At 36.4% G+C, this 19,375-nt stretch overlaps 1 protein-coding gene across 7 annotated transcripts in view; it reads right to left on the reverse strand.

Annotated features, from left to right (window-relative positions):
- The window catches only part of RGS7 (regulator of G protein signaling 7), a 246,637-nt gene that overhangs the window by 95,696 nt on the left and 131,566 nt on the right, over positions 1–19,375 (reverse strand). For 6 of the 7 annotated variants that reach the window (XM_065630609.1, XM_065630608.1, XM_065630607.1 and 3 more), the window contains exon 3: positions 15,210–15,260. The exons of the other annotated variant lie outside the window; for it this stretch is intronic. In XM_065630609.1, the coding sequence (XP_065486681.1) occupies positions 15,210–15,260 (51 nt within the window). The remainder of the gene's footprint in view (positions 1–15,209; positions 15,261–19,375) is intronic. 7 annotated transcript variants of the gene reach the window in all.

Consider the following 19,375-nt stretch of genomic DNA (forward strand, 5'->3'; position numbering starts at 1 on the left):
GAACTTCACAAGCATGCATTCATTTTAAGTGTCGAATGCCAAGATATTATCACTTACTCTCACCTCACTCCTGCTGTCATTTCATTGCCAGTGTGAACACAAGCTGCAAAGGATTAACTTTAACTTAAAGTAATGCTTCTCACGCTCACTCAAAGTGTAGGAGACACTCTCTGGGCCTGACTGTGGCATTTAAAGAGGGGAAAATAAAACAGCTAGAAAAGTTCTTGAACACCCACGTCACTCTAAACCTCTCTCTTTTGTCCCATCTGAAGGATCAGATTTGCAAAGGGAGCAGTACTCACTGAGAGGCATTTCAGGGAGGGCAAAAGAGTCGGCGAAGGAAGAGGCACGATTTACCCAAACACAGTTAAAATGAAATTCATGCTTGATTACAAGACACCCATCACAAACCAAGTTATCTGTCACCACAGCAGCCTACCTAAATAGGTAGGATTTTGCTGTGTCCTAGACAGCAGCTGCTGATGCCATCAGGTAGGATGCCATCGGTAGGAACATTGCTCAGCAGGTGAGGGGGGAAACCTGTCAGGGATGTGCCATGAATCCTCATCTGCCCAGGGAATGGTAACGTCCACCCTGACAGTATGAGCTGATCTGTAACACAGGGTGTCACTTATCCACATATCCCAAGTCCGAAGACAACGATGTATACCTGAAACATCAACTATGTTCACAAACCAGGGACACACTACCAGTCTTGCCTTATGTGCTCACAGGATGTGAGTGAATTGGGACTTACCTAAATGGCTGACATAACCCTGGAAAGATTTTATCCAAAAAGGATTAACAGAAGTCATGCCACCATGAAAGACTGAATGAAAAGGGGAGGTGACCTACTGTTTCTTGAAAGAAAAACAAAACGAACCAACAACAAAAACCAACAACAAAACCAAACAAACAAAGCAAAAGATCTTTCTTCACTCGGAGAAGGGGAAAAAAAAGAGTAGTTTCCAAATTGGAGAAAAGAAAGAAGTTTAGTCCTTGAAAGAGAAGTTACATCTCACTGCTAGCAATACACAAACCTCCTCTTGAAAACTTTTTAAGTATTGACTGTTACATTTTTAATGTGATTGGTTCCCATTGGATTTCAGCTGATTCACACACTAACTGTTGCTACCTCCTACCAAAGCTGGGCTTTTATTCTCTTAATAAAACTGTCTCTTGAAAGGCAGACCCCCTGAGACCTCAAAATGTAATGACTTGACATGAGAACCACAGCTTTTATGTTGATTACAAAAAAAAAAAAAAGAGGAGTTGCAACTTGAGGTCTCACGAGGCAGAAAAAAATGGGAGTGAGGTGCTGGCACTGAGCAACGCTATAACTTCACCTCTGAAATATTTGTTTGGTATGTTTGTTGCACATACTGGAAACGTGTAGCTACAGCGGGTGGAAGAAATCCATCCAAACTGCAAGGATCAGGTAGACCTAACTACCAGGGCAAAGAGGAAATGGCACAACTTCCTCACTAGATAGCCAGTTCATTCAGGACACGGTGAGGAAAAATGGACTGAATGTGTTTAAAATTGCCTTTAGTTTCCTTGTCATTTCTCTCCTCAATATTTTAAAGTATCTACTAATATCACACCAGCAATCACACCATTCAGTGATGGAATTTAGCTCTGTACACGCTAAACCAAAGCAGCTTTTATAAAATATTTCTTCTAATTTCACTATTACTGCTCTTGAATTTTTTTATGTTCAGTTTTGCAGAAATCACAGACTTTTTGCTATTTTATTACTGATATCTCTTTTCTCTTTAAATTGAATGATAGAAGGATGAAATCCAGACTCATTTGAAGTATAGGTTTCCTGTTTTTCCCGCTGGCACTTCCTCTGAAATTGCAACTTTTTAGTTTGAGCTTTGATTCCTCTGATTCTTCAGGGCAAAATACAGAAAATGAAAACCTCTGCGTCTAGTTTTCCCTAATGACAGTCTGAACTTGTCTTCATAAGATATTTCCTAACACATCTCTTATTCCCCCCTCCAGTATGAAACTGTCTGCTAATATGTAAAGTCATATGTGCACACTTTAGAGCAAACCTGTTAAAGAAAAAACAAAAACAAAAAACCACAAGCAAACACACAAGACCATTACTGCAAATACCATATTTTTGAAAATTCTTTCAGATGAAATCTTGTTCCACAATTTCAAGCATCCATAAAAGACCCCAAATATTGGGCACTTCAACTTAGTAGCAGAATTATTATGCTATTATTTCAGGGTTTTTTGTATACTGCTTGCCAGTTGCTGCTAGTACACCAGATCTTCCTACTTTCTTCTCCAATGATTGGGTCTGCAGATGTGTGATTGAACTGTTTGGTTGCAAATATTCAGTGGGGAACTATGTGATACATTCTCCATGGCACATGACACTGAAGAACTTGTGCAAGTGAGTGTCAGTCACAAAGTGTATTTTACTTTATGGTGCCCTCAGACACGGTGCCCTGTATGACGGGATGCTTCCCTGGCCACAGCATAGTGTCACTGCTTCTCCCTTTCTTTGTCACACACAAGCGAAGGCACAGTCACCCTCTCAGTCACCCGTGTCTGGACGTCACAGGCACAGGAGCAGCTACAACACCACACTCCAAGCTTATGTCCAACAGGCACTGTCACAGCCAGGTACACATTTGAGGTGGGGTTTCAAAGGAGGAGACCCATGTTTAAGGTTCGGCAGATCCAGGGCATGTGAATGTGGTTGATGCACCACTTGGATTTGTGGCCAGCAAATAGCAGAATTGCGCACAGGCTTTTTCAGTGCACAAAATATTTGTTCCTGAGGAACTACGGAAGATAATAGTGTTGAATCAGAGGGATGTCAGCTAATGTGGAGTTTCTGAAGTTGGGTGAGGGTAAGCAATCGGTAGCACTAAACTCTTGCTATCGTTACTGCTGGTTAAGATGAATCATGACACTTTTTTTAGTCTCTAAGCCTGTTTTGATATCAAATGCTACTACATCAACCATTAATTTTGTATCATTGTTGTGCATTGCTATCATAATCACAGAACACCCACTTAGGACCAGGCAGTTCAGATAATATAAAGAACATGCAGCAGCAGCAGCTAGAAAAATAACTGCCTCTTTCACTACACTGAATGCAGTAAAGACCAATCCCCTTTATAACAATATTCATACCTCCAGCAAACTGAGAGCAGAAAATGCTGAAAATGGTGTATTTCTTTCAATGAGAAGAATGCTGTGCTTTTGAAGTCCAGCAGGAGTTAAAAGCTTTATAAGCAAACAGGTGTCATTGAGACACACATCAGGGAAAAATAGCATCAAAGCTCAGATGGGGTAACATCCAAAAGTGTGGAGGTAGCTTTCCGGGGAATAGCGCAGGAAGGCAGTTTCCCATGTAAGCAGATACAGTTATCTGTGATGCATGTATACAAAAAACCAAGGCAGTTATGACAAACAGAATCATTTTTAGAGAGTTCTCTTCATCTGTTATTTATAGTTCATTTATTTGACTAGCAAGTAAAATATATTTCACTGTCCATCAAAATGAAGGATGAGAAAGTAAACTTTCCAGATGCTGCAGAACTCTATTTTATGCCATTGAAGGTTCCTACTGTCATAACTTCCCCCTGCTCAGTTCTCACTTCTGCTCGTTGCACAGGATTTACACAGATAATTGTAGAGAACTGTTCAGCCAGATAAAATCCACTATAAAAAAACCCCCAGAAATACTGAAAGATACTAACTAGCAAAAATAGCTCAATGAAAACCCTTTCACAAAGGCACTTTTTTTTTCCTACAAAAAGAGACAAGGTCTCAGTGAATGACCTATTTCTTTTCTAGTGGCAGAATCTAAATGTAGAAGGAAGAGATAGCACTAATGACAACAGCAGCAAAAACTATCAAAGGCTTTAAAATAAATTGATAAAATGAATGAAAGTGTCTAGCTGGGTCAACATAATGGTCACTTTGTATTTTAAGGCAAGTCAAATATTAAATTGCTGAACTGTAAGCCGTAGCATGCAATTTAACATTTAAATTGCTCTCAGTACTAAAGGAAAAAAAGCTGGAAAAAGTGTCCTCAGGTTTTAGAAAGACATCCAGGGGAAATCTGGGAAAAAAAGATGAATACAACAGATGCCAATCCAGACAACATTATAGGAACTTTAATAAAGGGCAGAATGAAAGAAAATAAAGATAAATGTGACAGAAAAGGAAGTCTCAGCACTACTTTTGTTGGTGGATGCAATATCTCACAACCCTGTTCATTCCTATGTGGAATTAGCAAACACATGAGGTCATAAAAATCTGGTTGACATATTAATTATCTTGGATTTTCAGGAGGCTCTTGACATGATTCCCCCCAATCTTTTTCTAAGGGAACTAAGTGGATCTGGGATAGAAAGTCATGGAAAAAGCATTAGGTAGAAAGATGGAAATAAAGGTCAGGCATAGTATAGCAGTTATCACACTGAAAGGGGCTGACCACTGTAGCTGTTTGTAGTAGATCCTGAACTGCTCAATATCCTCCTAAATTATCTACGGAAGAGTGTGACTGATGATATAACAAAATTTGCTGAAAGCATATCATTACCAAGGTAAGTAAAAAGTGAGATGTGAGGAGAAGTAGAAGGACTTCAGGGTACTGATTCACTAGACAGTACAACAGCAGATGGAATTGAATTTTGATAAATGCTAACCATTTCAAATATGAAGTCTCGCTCCCAAGTTCACATGCCCACTAAGTGGCTGCAAGCTAGCTGCTGCTGCTGCTCAAGAAAAACTACAGTCACTATATGTGATTCTGTGAAAATGTTCACTCATATCTCAAACAGATAGTAGTATACAGCACAGCACACCCACATAATACATTTTGAGCAGAGTTCTGGTCATTTCATCTCAAAAAAAAAAAATTTACACACACACAGGAAGAAGAAGGATAAGGATTGTGAGAAAACTATAAAGGCTTCTATACAACAAGAGATTTCACCACCAGAAGGCAGACCATGGAGGACAGCCATTATAGCAGTCTGTAAAATCATTACTATCCAAAAGAAGATGACTCAATAAGGAATAATAATTTGCTACTTTTTAGAACCCAAGAACTTGGAGTCAACCAATGTAATTATCAGGCAGGCCCCTCAAAACAACAAAAAAAAACCCCACATCTATAATGTTTGATCAACCTGTGTTACATATTGTCACAGGATGTTGTAAAAGCAACGGAAGAAAGGCCACTCAGGAACTATTAAACAAGAAACTGGAAACACCTGCAGGTCAGGAGATTCCCCAAGGTTCACGTTGTCAGAAGCTGGACAGGCGAAGCAAGAGACCACTGCATCACCTTTGTCCTGCGGTGCAAATCTCTTCCTAAGCATTTGTGACCGACCACTGCCAGAAACAGCACATGGTCCAGATGGTCTCACTGCAGCTCCGTCTTACGTTTTTACTTACATTATTGTACAAAATGCTCTTAATTTCTAGTATTGTGGAACATGCATTAGATATAAACTAATTTGCATTGCTGCCTATGTTTTTTCTTGCTGTACAAAAGATTTTTGGCTTGCTAGTCAAATTGCTAACAGTAAATTTTAAATCACAATATATTGATTTGTTAATTGCTCTTTCTGGACATAGTTTTGGCGTGTCAGAATCTCTTTTAAATGCACCATGCAGAAACTTAAATACACCTTATCACTTCTAATTTATTATCAGTCAGCCATCATTACTATGGTAAAAGTTATTGTAGAGAGTTTAATTACATCTGATTTATTTCTTGTAGGCATAAATTTTCATCTTCTTCAGATAGTTCAGAGATATATTTGCAAAATTCATTAACATGAACTTTAAACCCCTGGGAACTTACAGTTGAAACTCTACAGATAGTTGCCTGTATATTTAATTTTATCATGCGGTTATAGTGGTGGTCACCATTAATAAAATTCATGTCAGGTTTAGCTGTGAATCTGTAAATCCCCATCCCTAACTTCCTCAAACCAGCCTACTTGAAAATATCCTCAAGTTAGGTGACAAATATATGAAGCTTCCTCAAGAAATAACAGTTTTCTCTTATGTCATAAAGAAAAAATCAGCCATTTATTATTTCTATGAAAGACCTTAACCAAAACATTTAAACTTTGTTAATCCCACAGTTAGTTATTGTTGCTTATTATATTTTTGCTTTATTTCATGCTAGTGATTATATTTGAAAATGTAAATTGTTCCACAATTTCAAGATGCAAATATTCCACACTTATAGGTCTTCATAACGTTTCTAATAAGGTCAAAAGCTATTGAAAGGTCAAGTTCTCCAGTTTATCTAAGGTATTACCTTGAAGTAGTAATTAAGAAGCAAACTTTCAAAAGCAAGTGTGAATTATTTGTTATAATTTCTGCATGCTTAACCGAAGTGAATAGAGTCTTTTCATGGTTTGGATTTTTTTTCATTAATTTGAGCTTCAACTTTAGTGAGAAGAGCAATTTTCTTAGTAGCTATAAAATTAGGTTTTATTGCCACTAGAAATTTTATACTTCATGGATCCAAGTCTTCCAAAGCCAAATAAGGTCTTGCAGCTACAAACCCACAGTAGACATGGCTCTTGTCACCCACGCTGCCATACAAACATTGAAAATACTGAAAATATGTGAAATTTGGGTAGGTGGCTGAATGCAAACAATGAAATTAGAAGAAAGGAGAAACATTAGAGAGAGAACATCTGAATGGAGAACAATATGCGAATTAGACCCAACCAGCAGTCATAAGCAAATGAGAATCAGAGGATATTCTACGCAGTAAAATTGAGGAATGAACCATGAAGATAAAAATGAGAAAGGAAAAAAGAGGAGAGGGGAAAAAAAGAAAGAAAAATATGGAAGGGAATATTGAAAACTGAGAGAGCACCTAGGAAATATTAATCTGTCCAAGATGAAATGGGAAGCAGTTCAGTTAATCCTGAACAGTCACTATATTCCTGTGTGGACAGCGGTATTTCTCTACACGTGCCGTGGGAAAACTGAAAACCCTCTTAAGGACAATTAGTAACAAAATCAAGAGAAGGCCTCACATTAACCTTGCAGTCATCAAATACTATATACAACATGGAAATATCAAAACATTTTTGTTTACTTGACTATAAATAGCTGCAGCAGTTGTTGGCAAGATGAAATAGAATTTCAAGTACTTTTATTCAATTAAGTTGTCCAGATTTAAAATCTCACTTCCACCTACTTGTGCTTTCCATTACTATATAACACAGTTCTCAGGGAAACCAGGAAGCAGAAAGCTAATGAAGTCTCTAGACAATTATTTAGCAGCTTTTAATTAATTATGCCAGTATGAATTGGGAATTAGTAAATGTTCTTCCTCTTAAACCTCCATAACTTGGTATGATCCCAAAGGTTCAGAAGGAGGCTGTCAAACAGTAAAAAAAAGCACAAAACTTCCTAGTAACTTTAGTAAAAATGAGATCAAATATTTTATTAGGAAGGTCATTAAAATTTAATTTATGCAATAAATTAATGAGCTTTATTTCTAAAAGTTAGCAGAGTTCTCCCTCAAAGTACATACATTTTCAGTTGTTCTTTTGTCCTTAGCTAAGTCAATAAATATATGTTTTATTGCTATTAACAAAGACAGTAACATAATGGTCTCTAACCATGCTGAATAATCAAAAAGTGTCAGCTACTAGCATGGAGAGTTACAATGCAAGCAGACAAGATCGGGAAAGGATAATATTTTTGAATAAGTACGAACTGGTATCTGAAACCAGATATTTTGAAAATCTAACGCATCAATAGAAAGTTATTAGCCTTATATACATTTTCCTAACACTGAGAGAGTGATTCTGCATTCTGAGCAACAGCATGAAGGAAGAGAGATCAGTACAACACCTACAAGGAGATACCCAGCTTAGGAACACCAGTTCCTCAGAAGAACAATGTGGAGAATTTTCAATGAAAACTGAGGAACAAAAATTGCCTAATTTGGGATTTGAGTCTAAAAACTGATTATAAAGCTTTCCAGACTTTATGCATTGTTAGGGAGAAGCCAGTATCAGTTTTGAATATCTCATCATATATATAGCTTTATGATGAAGCTGTGTACTTCGAAGTAACTTCACGGGTAAAGATTTCAACTGTGTAATTTTCATTTTTTATAGCCTAGTTTGTTCTGTGACAGAAAGGATGAAATACATTACTTTAACTGGTGCAACAGAGCATCTGAAGTTCTTTCCAATTAAGTTACTTGAAATCAATGCTTACCCATTTTTTAGCTTCTATTATCTGGATCTGGTAATAGTTTTAGCATTAACTTTTTAACTGAGTAGGCTTCTTCAGACTGATTTTTCTAATCAGTATTTTATATTCTAGTCGGTATTTCTTTCTTACTCTTTACTCAATCAGAGTCTCAAAGACCTTAGTGAAATAAAGCCCACACTGCCTACTGAATTCTAAAGAAAATGCTGATCGTTGTTTTATTTCAATTTTTAAAATCTAACTGGGTATCGGACACTTTTTATAAACTAGCTTTTGGATTTTAGCCTGAGATATAGCTCAAAGGCAGCGTTACACCTAATCCTATTTTAAAAGGCATCTAGTTAAATCTTGTTTCTTTTTGAGTTAATGAGAAAATCTCTAGCCTTCTCCAAGACTGGAATTTAACCTTTAATGACTAAAACAAAGGAGGAAGGAGTGGATATCATGTGAAGGTATTACACTCACCCACTGAAAATAATTTTAAGTAGAATTTGGAGACTTTAATATCAAAAGCATGAATTATTTCTCATTAAAAATAAATAGCTTTGAAGAGATCACCATGGAATCAGGGCTAGTACTAAGAAAAATGAAATTTAAGAACTCAGTTCAAGGTTTGTTTTTAACCAAGATTAAGCAAACATCAACAGAGTTCTGTTTTATATAGGGAATATATATGACACACAAGTTATAGTCAAATCATAGAATAACTTGGGTTGGAAGGGACCTTAAAGACCATCTAGTTCCAACTCCATTGCCATGGGCAGGGACACCTTCAACTAGATCAGGTTACTCAAAGCCTAACTAGAACCAAAAGAGATCTATTTTTTTATTAGTATGCTATTGACAACAGCGAACAGGTTGGTCACAGAAACAATGTTATAGAACACGTATATTTTGTTATACCAATAGCAGTAATATCATTTTAGTCTCACTGTTATACAGCAAATTATGCTAGAAGGCAACAAATTCCATATTCATTATCTTTACCTATTACTCCAATAGAACATTCATTTATAAACTAAACAGATACAATTCATTAATAATTTATAAGTCATTCAAAAGTTTATGAAATTAATGATAAATAGGATTAGTTGTGTAGACTAGACCTATTTTGTACCTGGCTCATATAACCTATTATATTGATAATATATTTCACTGTTTATTAAGTCGTTTCTAAAGGGAGTTTCAGAGTTTATGATGTTGTATTACACATAAATCTTGCTATGTACAAGCATGGTATATTATTTACGAGGATGAAAAAACATAAACTATTTTAAATGGTATCTTATAAAATGATTCCAGCTTAAAGCAACCAGGGAGGAGGAATTTTATTTAGACATGTTTAGTATAATGAAACAGGTTTGATAGTTTGACCTATGTGCCTATGTAAAGGAAGTGATTTGTTACTGTTACCATGAACTCTCTGCATCTCTACCAGTCACAAACTCCATTTCTTCCCTTCAAGTGTAAAAAACTGCTCCTTTTTAACCAGCTGCCACACTACTAAACATATCAGAAGAAATAGCTGCTCCTTGACATGGAATTGGAAATGAGCACTGATGTAGCCTATTACCTGTCTGCAAGCGAGAAAATAACCTGGCCAACCTAGGAACATGTTAATTACTGTCAAGAGTGACTACAGGGAAATGAGGGTGCTCAAACAGCATCGGCACATAAGTTGAGTGAAAGCTCGCTCCAGGCTGGCAGGGCTGCTCTGTGCTCTTGGGAGATACTCCTAACACATACAGTCTACACGGGGTAACAGATTATACTAAACTGGAAAAAACCTTCAGTGGAAAAACATGAAATCCATTAAATCTGATTTATCCTGTCACAATTGAATTACAGGCAATACGCCTCTGTTCACCACTTCCAAAATCTATCTAAGGGCTTTGGGCAAATGAAATAACCCCTGCATGTGAACATTTACCACTGAGGTCCTGACACCACAGCAATGGCTAGAAGCCCATCGGTTGCCACACACAGGTAAGTGCCGCCTATGCTACACATAACTAAATGAAAACTGACCCATACATTTTAACTGTGCTTGAGTGTCACAACATTAATACTATTAGTACTAAAGCAGTGTCTGTAAATTTTGACATTTTCTATTCCCAACCAGGATCTGAGTTTTACTTTCTTTGTGTTCATCTAAAATTAAAGTCATTATTCCACTTAAATGTTACAGGACCTGACAAGATCAGATCAAATTCACTCAGCAGAAGAAAGTTAGAAAGTTATTTACACTAGACCTGATGAAAGTTCATGAGGTTTTCCTCACTGAACAAAATGTGCCCAAGTTTCTGTCAGACATATGAAAAAAGTGTGTGTCTTGGTGTTCCTGGCTTCCTAGAGTGAGGATTATAGTATGTCTGCTGGCAGCGTAAATTAGTTTTATTAGCTTTTTTTTTTCCTAGTTGAGCTGATAGATGGGATGCATTCTACTCTTGCTTTCCACAAGTTCTGATTAATGCAAAGACTGCAAACACAAACATGACCTTTCCATTCCCTTCTTTCTTCCTTTTCATAAGAGACTCTTTTCTCCATTAGCAAATTCTGGAAGAACCTCCCCTTTGCTTGCAGCTGTCTGGTGCTATCTCCTAAATGGCAATCAGTTAGAACATCTCGTCTGGCTCCTGCACTTTGCTGCTACATTACTGCATATGCATGGGGAAATAGGCAGAAATAACTTAGAGCTGACTGATTTTTCATGTACAGTTTCATAACTCAAACCCTAATATTTTCCCTCTAACTCTTTAGATTAAGTACCGTGTATTATTAAGGTCATTATTAATACAGCAGCTGCTGGTGAAAGATTTTACTACAAAGCAAAGGAAAGAAAGGTGGAAGAAACACAGACAGATATTGTGCTACTGAGTCCTTCCTTTTTATTGCACTGGATCACTAATCACAGTTTACACATCTGTTGATGGGCATCAAGTTACAAATTAGCTAACATCAGTTAAGTGTGAGGACTATTAGTAACAGGAACTGAAATTGAAAAATCCCAGGAGGGTGTCTATTTCAAGGTACAGTCCTGTTTTATAACTTTCCAAGTCTGACTTAGTCATATGTATTTGACTTTAGTGTCATTCTTGACATCCAGGAGCAGTAGCAAACTCCTTCAACAGACTGCCAAAGTGAGCTGGACCAAGGCAATCTGAAGGCAAAGGCTGCACCTTCGGGAACTGGCTGCAGTGCTGGGGTTCTGCTAGAGCAACCACCTAATAATGAAGTGCCTTCAGCCAAATTCAAATGGCTGTGCAGATATGAGTAAATTAAATAAGCAATACTCAGGAGTAAAGGTATTGTACAGGTACAAGGGGATGATGGCTAAACATACTATCAACTCTTAGAAGCTCTTTCTGAGCCACCTAGATAGAAATTCTTCATGGGCTGACTTAAGGATGAAATGTGGGTTTGTGAATAACACACATTTCATTATGAAAATACAGAATCACACTTGAAAACTGACACTGTTTTTTTTCCTTGGAAAGGCAATATCATCATTTACTATTGGCATGTTGGAATACTAGGCAATAGAGAAATAGTGTCTGTCCAAAAGGCATCAAAGAAATCAGTGCGAGAACCAAGTACAGAATTAGTCTCTCAGCAATTTCAGCTGATGCATTTATATCAGTTTATCTACCTTTTTTGTTCTATTTTTTCCCCTAAGGTTTAAAAGTACTTCAGCCTGTATTGTGGTCAGTCTAGTATATTTCATGGCATTAATTATACTTTTAAAAAGAAAAACACAATGTAGAGAAACAGAGTAGATTTTCCACATTAAAAGTAATTGGCACCATCAGTGAAGAGTCAGCAGTTACCCTGTAATGGTCAATTCAACAAACGCTGGTCTAAGTGCCAAACCACAAGCCCTTACAATTCTGTAAACTCAGTTAATTGCTTCTTTTCAGGTTGAGATCAGGCTTATTTTTGTAACTGAATTAAAATTCCACATTAAAAATAACTTAGATAATTTCTGTTCCTTAAAATTCTACAGATGAGTTGTAGGCTGAAACAAACATTTTTTAAGTACATACTGAAAAGCAAACGATATAACAGCAACTGTATGTTGTGCACAGCTATTCTGGGCACAAGCTCTACTCTGTTCCACTGAGTAACTTCAAATCTGGTATAATTTTTCAGAATTCACCCATCATGTTCGGTTTATTTTCTTGATGGAGATTTACTGCAGCAAGCCAAAGTCTTTCAAATCTTCCACAGAAAGTGATTTTCCACTTATGAAAAATGTGCAGGCTTTTTTTGGCTGGCAATTAATATTTGTAACTATTTTTTACTTGAAATTGCTGTTTCCAGATAATAGCTCTACAGTTATTAACACAGTGAAAGCAAATGTTACTGCCAGACCTTCTCCCACCTTTTGCTCACCCACTATCCACAAAGCAGCCTTCTTCATCCCCACTTAAATGGTATTGGAGTTGTATTTCCTATGCCAAACAAAGGAAAAAAATGCAGTACAAAATGTGATTTTTTTTTTAATGTACAGTAGTGCCACTTCCTTCTTACTGGTTCTTTGTTTTACTAAAGAACAAGGTGACTGAAGGAATTAGGTGTTTTGACTCCAGAGAACAAAAGGCTCAGGGGGCACCTCATCACAGTTTTCCAGTACAAAGAGGACGGAGGCCACACGGAGAGGACAAGGGGCAATGGATACAAGTTGCATGGTGAGAGGTTTCATCTTGATCTAAGAAAGAAATTTTTTATAGTGAAAACAACCAATTGCTGGGACAACCTCCCCAAGGACATGGTGGAGTTGTCATCAGTGGAGATGTTCAAGATGTGACTGGACAGGGTGCTAGATAGTCTCATCCGGGCTCCCCTTCCCATGAAAGGTTAGACCAGAGGATCTTTTGAGATCACTTCTAACCTGGGCTGTTCTAGGATTCTGTGAATCTAACTGCCTGCTTACTCCTTAAACCACAATTTTCATGCCTTGCTCACAAGAGTAGTTCACAGCACTGGTAGGTGAGGTGTGCCAATAGTCCTTACATTTTTCTGGACAGAGTAGAATATACTCTTAAAATATGTGAACCAAGGCCTACTTTGTGTTTCTTTTACAGGTATGTTTCTGATATCAGAATTCGACAGACATGATAACTTTCCGTGCAAACACAGGCACTATTTGTTTCTGCATCATGAAAATGCACAGTTTCACGAGAGCTTTGTAAAAGGACCCCACAGGAGAGATTTAAAAGACAGTCATAGTAAAATCCTGACACACTGCTGAAAAGCAGATAGAAGATACTGGAAATCCAAATTATGGTGACAACAGTTCACAGAAACTTAGGGCTTTTCCACAGGAAATTCTAGATTGCCTTGTCTCAAACTAGAACAAAAAGTCACACACTTAAAAATTTTTACAAAACAGAGTATTTTCATAAGTTTCATCATGTGAATAGCTCTTGCCCACCACCTGTCAGGTTCACTGCTGTCTGGTAACTCTGAGCACCACCCAAAGGCAGCACTTAGGGCAACTGGCTCCTGAAGATTCGCACCCAGCCAGCTCCAGACAGCTGACTTTGGACTAGAATTGGCACACATAAGACACTTTTGTCATCATGGATAGTTTTTTCCACCTGCAATCTGAGAGGATAAAACCCAGCTTAAATTAAATTACTATGGTGGTCTGGATACATATGTTAATACTTTACATGTTTGTTTAATTTGAATTGGGAATCATGTTTTCCATTTAGTTTAACATCTCTTCTATTCCAAATTTCGCAACAACCAGATAATCTGAATGACAGCCTATCCCAGTATTTCAGTTCTGGTTTGACAAATAAAGATTAAGCTTCCATATCAAATAAACATAGAGTGGCAATCTTTCAAATATATATAGGTGAGTGTTTTGTAGCTGACAACTGAGAAATACAATATCACACATAGGTTTCTTGCAACCTCTACTTTATTATCAGGAAGCAAACATATGACACTGTGTAAAGTCACATAAAGCTGGAAGCAATTAGTGAACTCTTTCATGTAATGTATCAATAAGTTGCGAACTGGCTACTTCCAAATAATAAATTATGTATTTATAAGAGCTCCTCATTATTCAAGTGATTTTACTTTTTGCTGGAATTACATAATGATCATACTTTCACTACTAATATGACAAAAAAAACCCCCAAACACATTATTTGAATTTTAAAACCAAAATAAAACGTCAATTTCATTCCAAAAAGTCTGAAATGGATATAGGAAAAATTAGTATTTTTGATTATGCTTTAAAGAAGGAAAGTTAACTTTCCCTTAACCAAAATATAATGGGAATTGCCACAGAATATTTTATTTCTGACATTCAGCATTTTCTAGTAGAAATCATTCCCTTCTGGAAAATTTCAGATCATGTAACCAGATTCCTGTAAATCAGGAAATAAATATTAGAAACACACTAAACTGCTTTGCTGATGGCCACACAAGAAACCTGCAGTAAAGCTTGGAACCAAAGCTTTACTTCCACATTCCAACCCAGCTGACAGAGCAATGAAGTGTTCTTCATCACCCCACTGATTTTATTTGCAGTTCACTTTCCGTTTAAGATGCTATAAAAGTGTCCAAACTGGTAACAGCACAAGAGTGTATTTCATTAATTCTATTTATTTTTTATATCCTGAAAAACAGCAATATGTTTAACAAACTATTTAGCATGACATGGAGTAAATTCCTCGTGGAGTAGAACAGAATCTCATTTTCTACTAACTAAAGCAGCTATCACTTTTATTCTTGGCCATCATCTTGTTTCTGGGTCCCTGCTCCAATAAAATGGATAACCAAATCCTCAGATTCTTAGCAAAGGTTTCTAAGGTTTAATGCTGCCTCTTTTGCTATTGAAATTGTACTGGTCAAATGCTGCCTAGCCTACCCCACTGCAACAGAAGAAAAAGTCAGTTCCAATCATTTAAAAAGACAAACTAGAATTTTCAGACATGACAAAAAAGAGAAATTACCTGGGTCTTCTATAGATAAGTTCTTCGTTAACCACTGAACAATGTCTGAACCTAGGAAAAAACAACAAGCATTTTTAGATTAGTACATTTTTTCTTCCCATTCTTCAGTTCCATAGGCCAATTAATATTGTTCTACTATGTAAAAGTGATCTACATTTTTTCCTCAGTTTGTCTAGGAAAAACCAGATCATTCTATTTTTGTTACTTTTTAAAAATTTTCTTTTAACAAAGAAACATACCTCATCTCTTTCTTTAGGTCAAGACTCATAAAACGTAATAGAAGCGCACAAAGGGTACGATAATAGCCTGTATTTCAAAAATTACATTACTGAAAAACTTACATACAAAACCAAACACTTTATTAAGTTAATACTAAGTTTCCTAACCTTCCAAATTAGTTTACAAACGAAGCCTAAAAAATGTAAAAGCCATACGTGTTGTGATTGTGCAATATATGGGGTATATGCTGCAGGGCATGCTGGAGGCTTAAAAACCTCCTTGGGACTAATCCATGGCATTATGAGCTCCTCTTAGCAGCTGCAGTTTGTGTTGAACTTTGCCTTCTGGTTTTATTATCTTTAACTATCTCTTCTGCTGTAGTGACTTTCAACCCATTCCGCTGGCTACCAGTAAAATCATATTCAGTTACCTAAAAATGTACTACCAATGTTTCAAACTCCACCTCATGGCTAAACTCTTCATTTTTCCCCTGGTGCTAAAGCTCTTTCCTCACCACTCTGGTCTCTCTTCTGTATCTCTTAATTTACCGGCTATTCACTTCTTTCCACTTAAATTCCTGTCCTTATTTTAAGGTCACATGTTATTGCTTGCCTCTTAGCACCTTCAATACCAAATTCCCTGCCGTCTTACACGCTGAGTAGCCTTCCAACCCCACCTCCTAATTCCTCACTCCCTCTGCTCCTCTTGGCCATGAACCACCTATCATACTTTGCATTTTATGTGCCAAGTCACAAGCTGAAGTTGGTCTTTGTTTTGGGACTGAAAGCTACAGCTGGACTTCACCCAGCATGAGCACGAATTACAAAATAAATTATAAACTAGTTCTGCAGACAAAAAGACAAACACATTCATGATTTAAGCAACTTTAAATAAACAAATTGGCTTAAGGGGAAAATATACTGAAATGTGTATGTTCTCTGTGTTTCATGACAGTTGCATCATGCCTCCAGTTCAGACAAGCAATGCAATAGAGAGACATATAATGCTTCCTTATAGAACCAATATTTAAGTTGCTCATCCATTTCTCAGAAGATATAATAACATGATTCTTCTATAAACCTTAAATTTAAAAAGATAATAAAAAACTACACAATCTATACAAATATAAACCAAATCAAAACAATAAAATCTCATGCATGGCTAATAAACACAACATTAGCATGTGGAGGATACTTCCCCGTCACTCCCTAGATTGAGATTTCTTTCTTTACTTGCCATAGTGCATAATTTCCTTTGGTCTTCTTAAGCTAATGAATATGATATTTTTAAAAAAGCATTTCAGAGAAGAAAGTAAAATTAAGAAAGGAGAAATAATTTTTAAGAATATAATTTTGTAGCTTTTATTTTATTATACTTAGTGAATAGCTTTATCATGTATTTTACAAAACCTAGTCGATTATACCATAAATTTTCATGTGTGTATGCATTACTAAATTGATCACATAGCAATGAAAACTGAAGACTTTACAACCATGTCCAGAGCAGAGATTTTCATCACTGTGTTACGTCTAAATTGTGATAGATATTAAACTCCAGTGGAACCATTTCTCAGAGCACTTACACAGAATTATTCCATAAATGAGGCGATTCACCTTTGTATGGTGTTGGATGTGTACAAACATATTTCAGACAGATAATCCTACCTCAAGATATTCTTTTTTTATGCATTTTTTATAAATACAATTTCTGTCCTTTATTTATACATATGAACTTAGTGAGACTGATGCTGAAGCAAGAATTTTGTCTTAGTATAAGATGAAACTTCGTAGACTTCAGTGATACAGTTTCAAACCCAGTTATATTTTTATGTCAGCTGACTAGAGAAGTTAGTGAGCCTTGAATATTTTCCCAAATCCTCAAAGGTCAGAGACAAAAAGTAATTAGAAAAACAACATGACATTTTTGAATACTGCTTCTTAACTTTGGCTTCTTTCAAATCTCTCAGGTATCATATGGGAAGAAATTTTCTATTCTTTTTATCTTAGCTTCAAATACTTCTTTCCTCTTTACCACTTTCGAAAACTTTCCTATGGAGACACACCATATTCCTCAGCCCTTAGCTCCTGGCATCACATTTACATACATGGTCTACACACCAGAAATTTCACCCCCGTATATTATACTGTCTTCTAGCTTATTATAAACAATAGTGGGAAATGGGATTTCCTGACAATTATATCATCTGATTCTGAAAGATCATTACTGCTCTATTCACATTCTACACTGAAGCCATTCCTCTGGTACCCGAAAGCCTGAGCAGCAGTTTAACCCAGCTATCACATTTGAACACTCTGATGATTTCAACTGCAAGACTTCAATGACAAAAGCCCAGACGAATAAATATTAACATGAACACTCTCCTTCTAGTGTGAAGGCTATTCTAGTAAATCAAAGTTGCAAGTAATTTGTCAAATCAGAAGTGAGAAATTTTTGAGTTCATATTCCTTTGAGACATCTTGTGGCTAAAAGCCCTAAAAAGAATTATAAAGATATTATCTCATATAGCTTGCTGTGTGTTTTTTGGTTGCTACTTTTAATGTCTAATTAACAAAATTATTTCATTCAATCATTCCTGTGCCCTTTTCTAAGGTTTACTACTTATGCAAATGTGTTTCTAAAAGTAAAATCATTACTATAATGTCTTATCTCAGGAAAAGAACAAGGCAGCAAAACAGGTGAATGCTCTACAGGAAAACAATATTTCCCTTGAGTCCAGGCTTTGAAAATCTCGTGACCAGTAAATTCATGTCATTTTTCATACACCACCCTTCGCATCTACAGGAATTATGATCCAAGAATTAGGATGAAAAAGATTATAGACTTTGTTACTTGTAAACAAGAAGTAACAGGATAAAACACCTTTAACCTTCAAACCTGATCTGACTAATCTCCAGGAATCTATCAAAAAGACAAGCTAGTCTAATGATATAAATTTTATGCAAGCTACTGCCTTGGGATTGGACTCTCCTGAAAAGGAAAACTTTAGCAATCCAAAATAGAAAATGTTTACCGTGTGAGAAAGACACTCAATTTTTGTATACTACTTAATGTGTCAGTCACTGGTAATGTGTGATAACAAATCCCCAGTAATAATATTTTCAAAGGAGATTCTCAAGCTAAGCTCTCCAAGTTTCTCTACCTCATTTCAAGGCAGCAGCTACAAGGCAAGCTGGCTATTAGATCTGTAAGGTGCAGAAGACTGAAGTTAAATTGTCAACTGAATTTTGAAATCCCAGAAGAACCATCAATTGTCATGTCAATTTCTATAGCAAATAAAACTGGACAAGGCAAAATGATACTTTATAATATTAAAGTTAGTGCAAGCAGAAAATATTCAAAAAGAGGGTTTTTTAGACTCAGATCCTGAGGACCAACATTGAGATTCCTTAAATGCCACCACCTATCCAGATAAAGGCAATAAAATTCATAAGATCTTACTCAAGTACAAAAATATGAGAGACTCAACTTTAAAGAAAGAGGCAAAAATATGTCTACATTCATATACAAAAAAAGGACACATGTTCTTTGTAAAATGTACTTGCTGAAGACTCCAGAAGTGATTAATTTTAAATGAAATGGTGTAAAAATAGCAGTTGCTGAAGCTGTCATAGCATCTTAAGAAAACAGTTTTGAGGAAAGTGTACTCTCTGAACTCTACAATGCTAATTTCCAAGTCAAAGTCACAAAGGCCAGGGCAATGCTAAGGTTAGCTTTCAAGAACGAACCCCTTATTTTAAACAAGTCTTTAAAGAGTGCATTTGAAAAGGGTGTTGATTCTGAACTAGAGAAAATTGCACAGGAATTATAGACCAATTTTTGCCATGCACCGATGCCATGAGCCATGTAAGCCTTGATCTGATAAAACAGGATATGATAGTACTCTGCAAAGGAAAATAAAAATTCAAAATGCTCTATCATTTTAAAAA

This window comes from Caloenas nicobarica, chromosome 3 (genome assembly GCF_036013445.1).
Source record: "Caloenas nicobarica isolate bCalNic1 chromosome 3, bCalNic1.hap1, whole genome shotgun sequence".
NCBI classification, from domain to species: domain Eukaryota; kingdom Metazoa; phylum Chordata; class Aves; order Columbiformes; family Columbidae; genus Caloenas; species Caloenas nicobarica.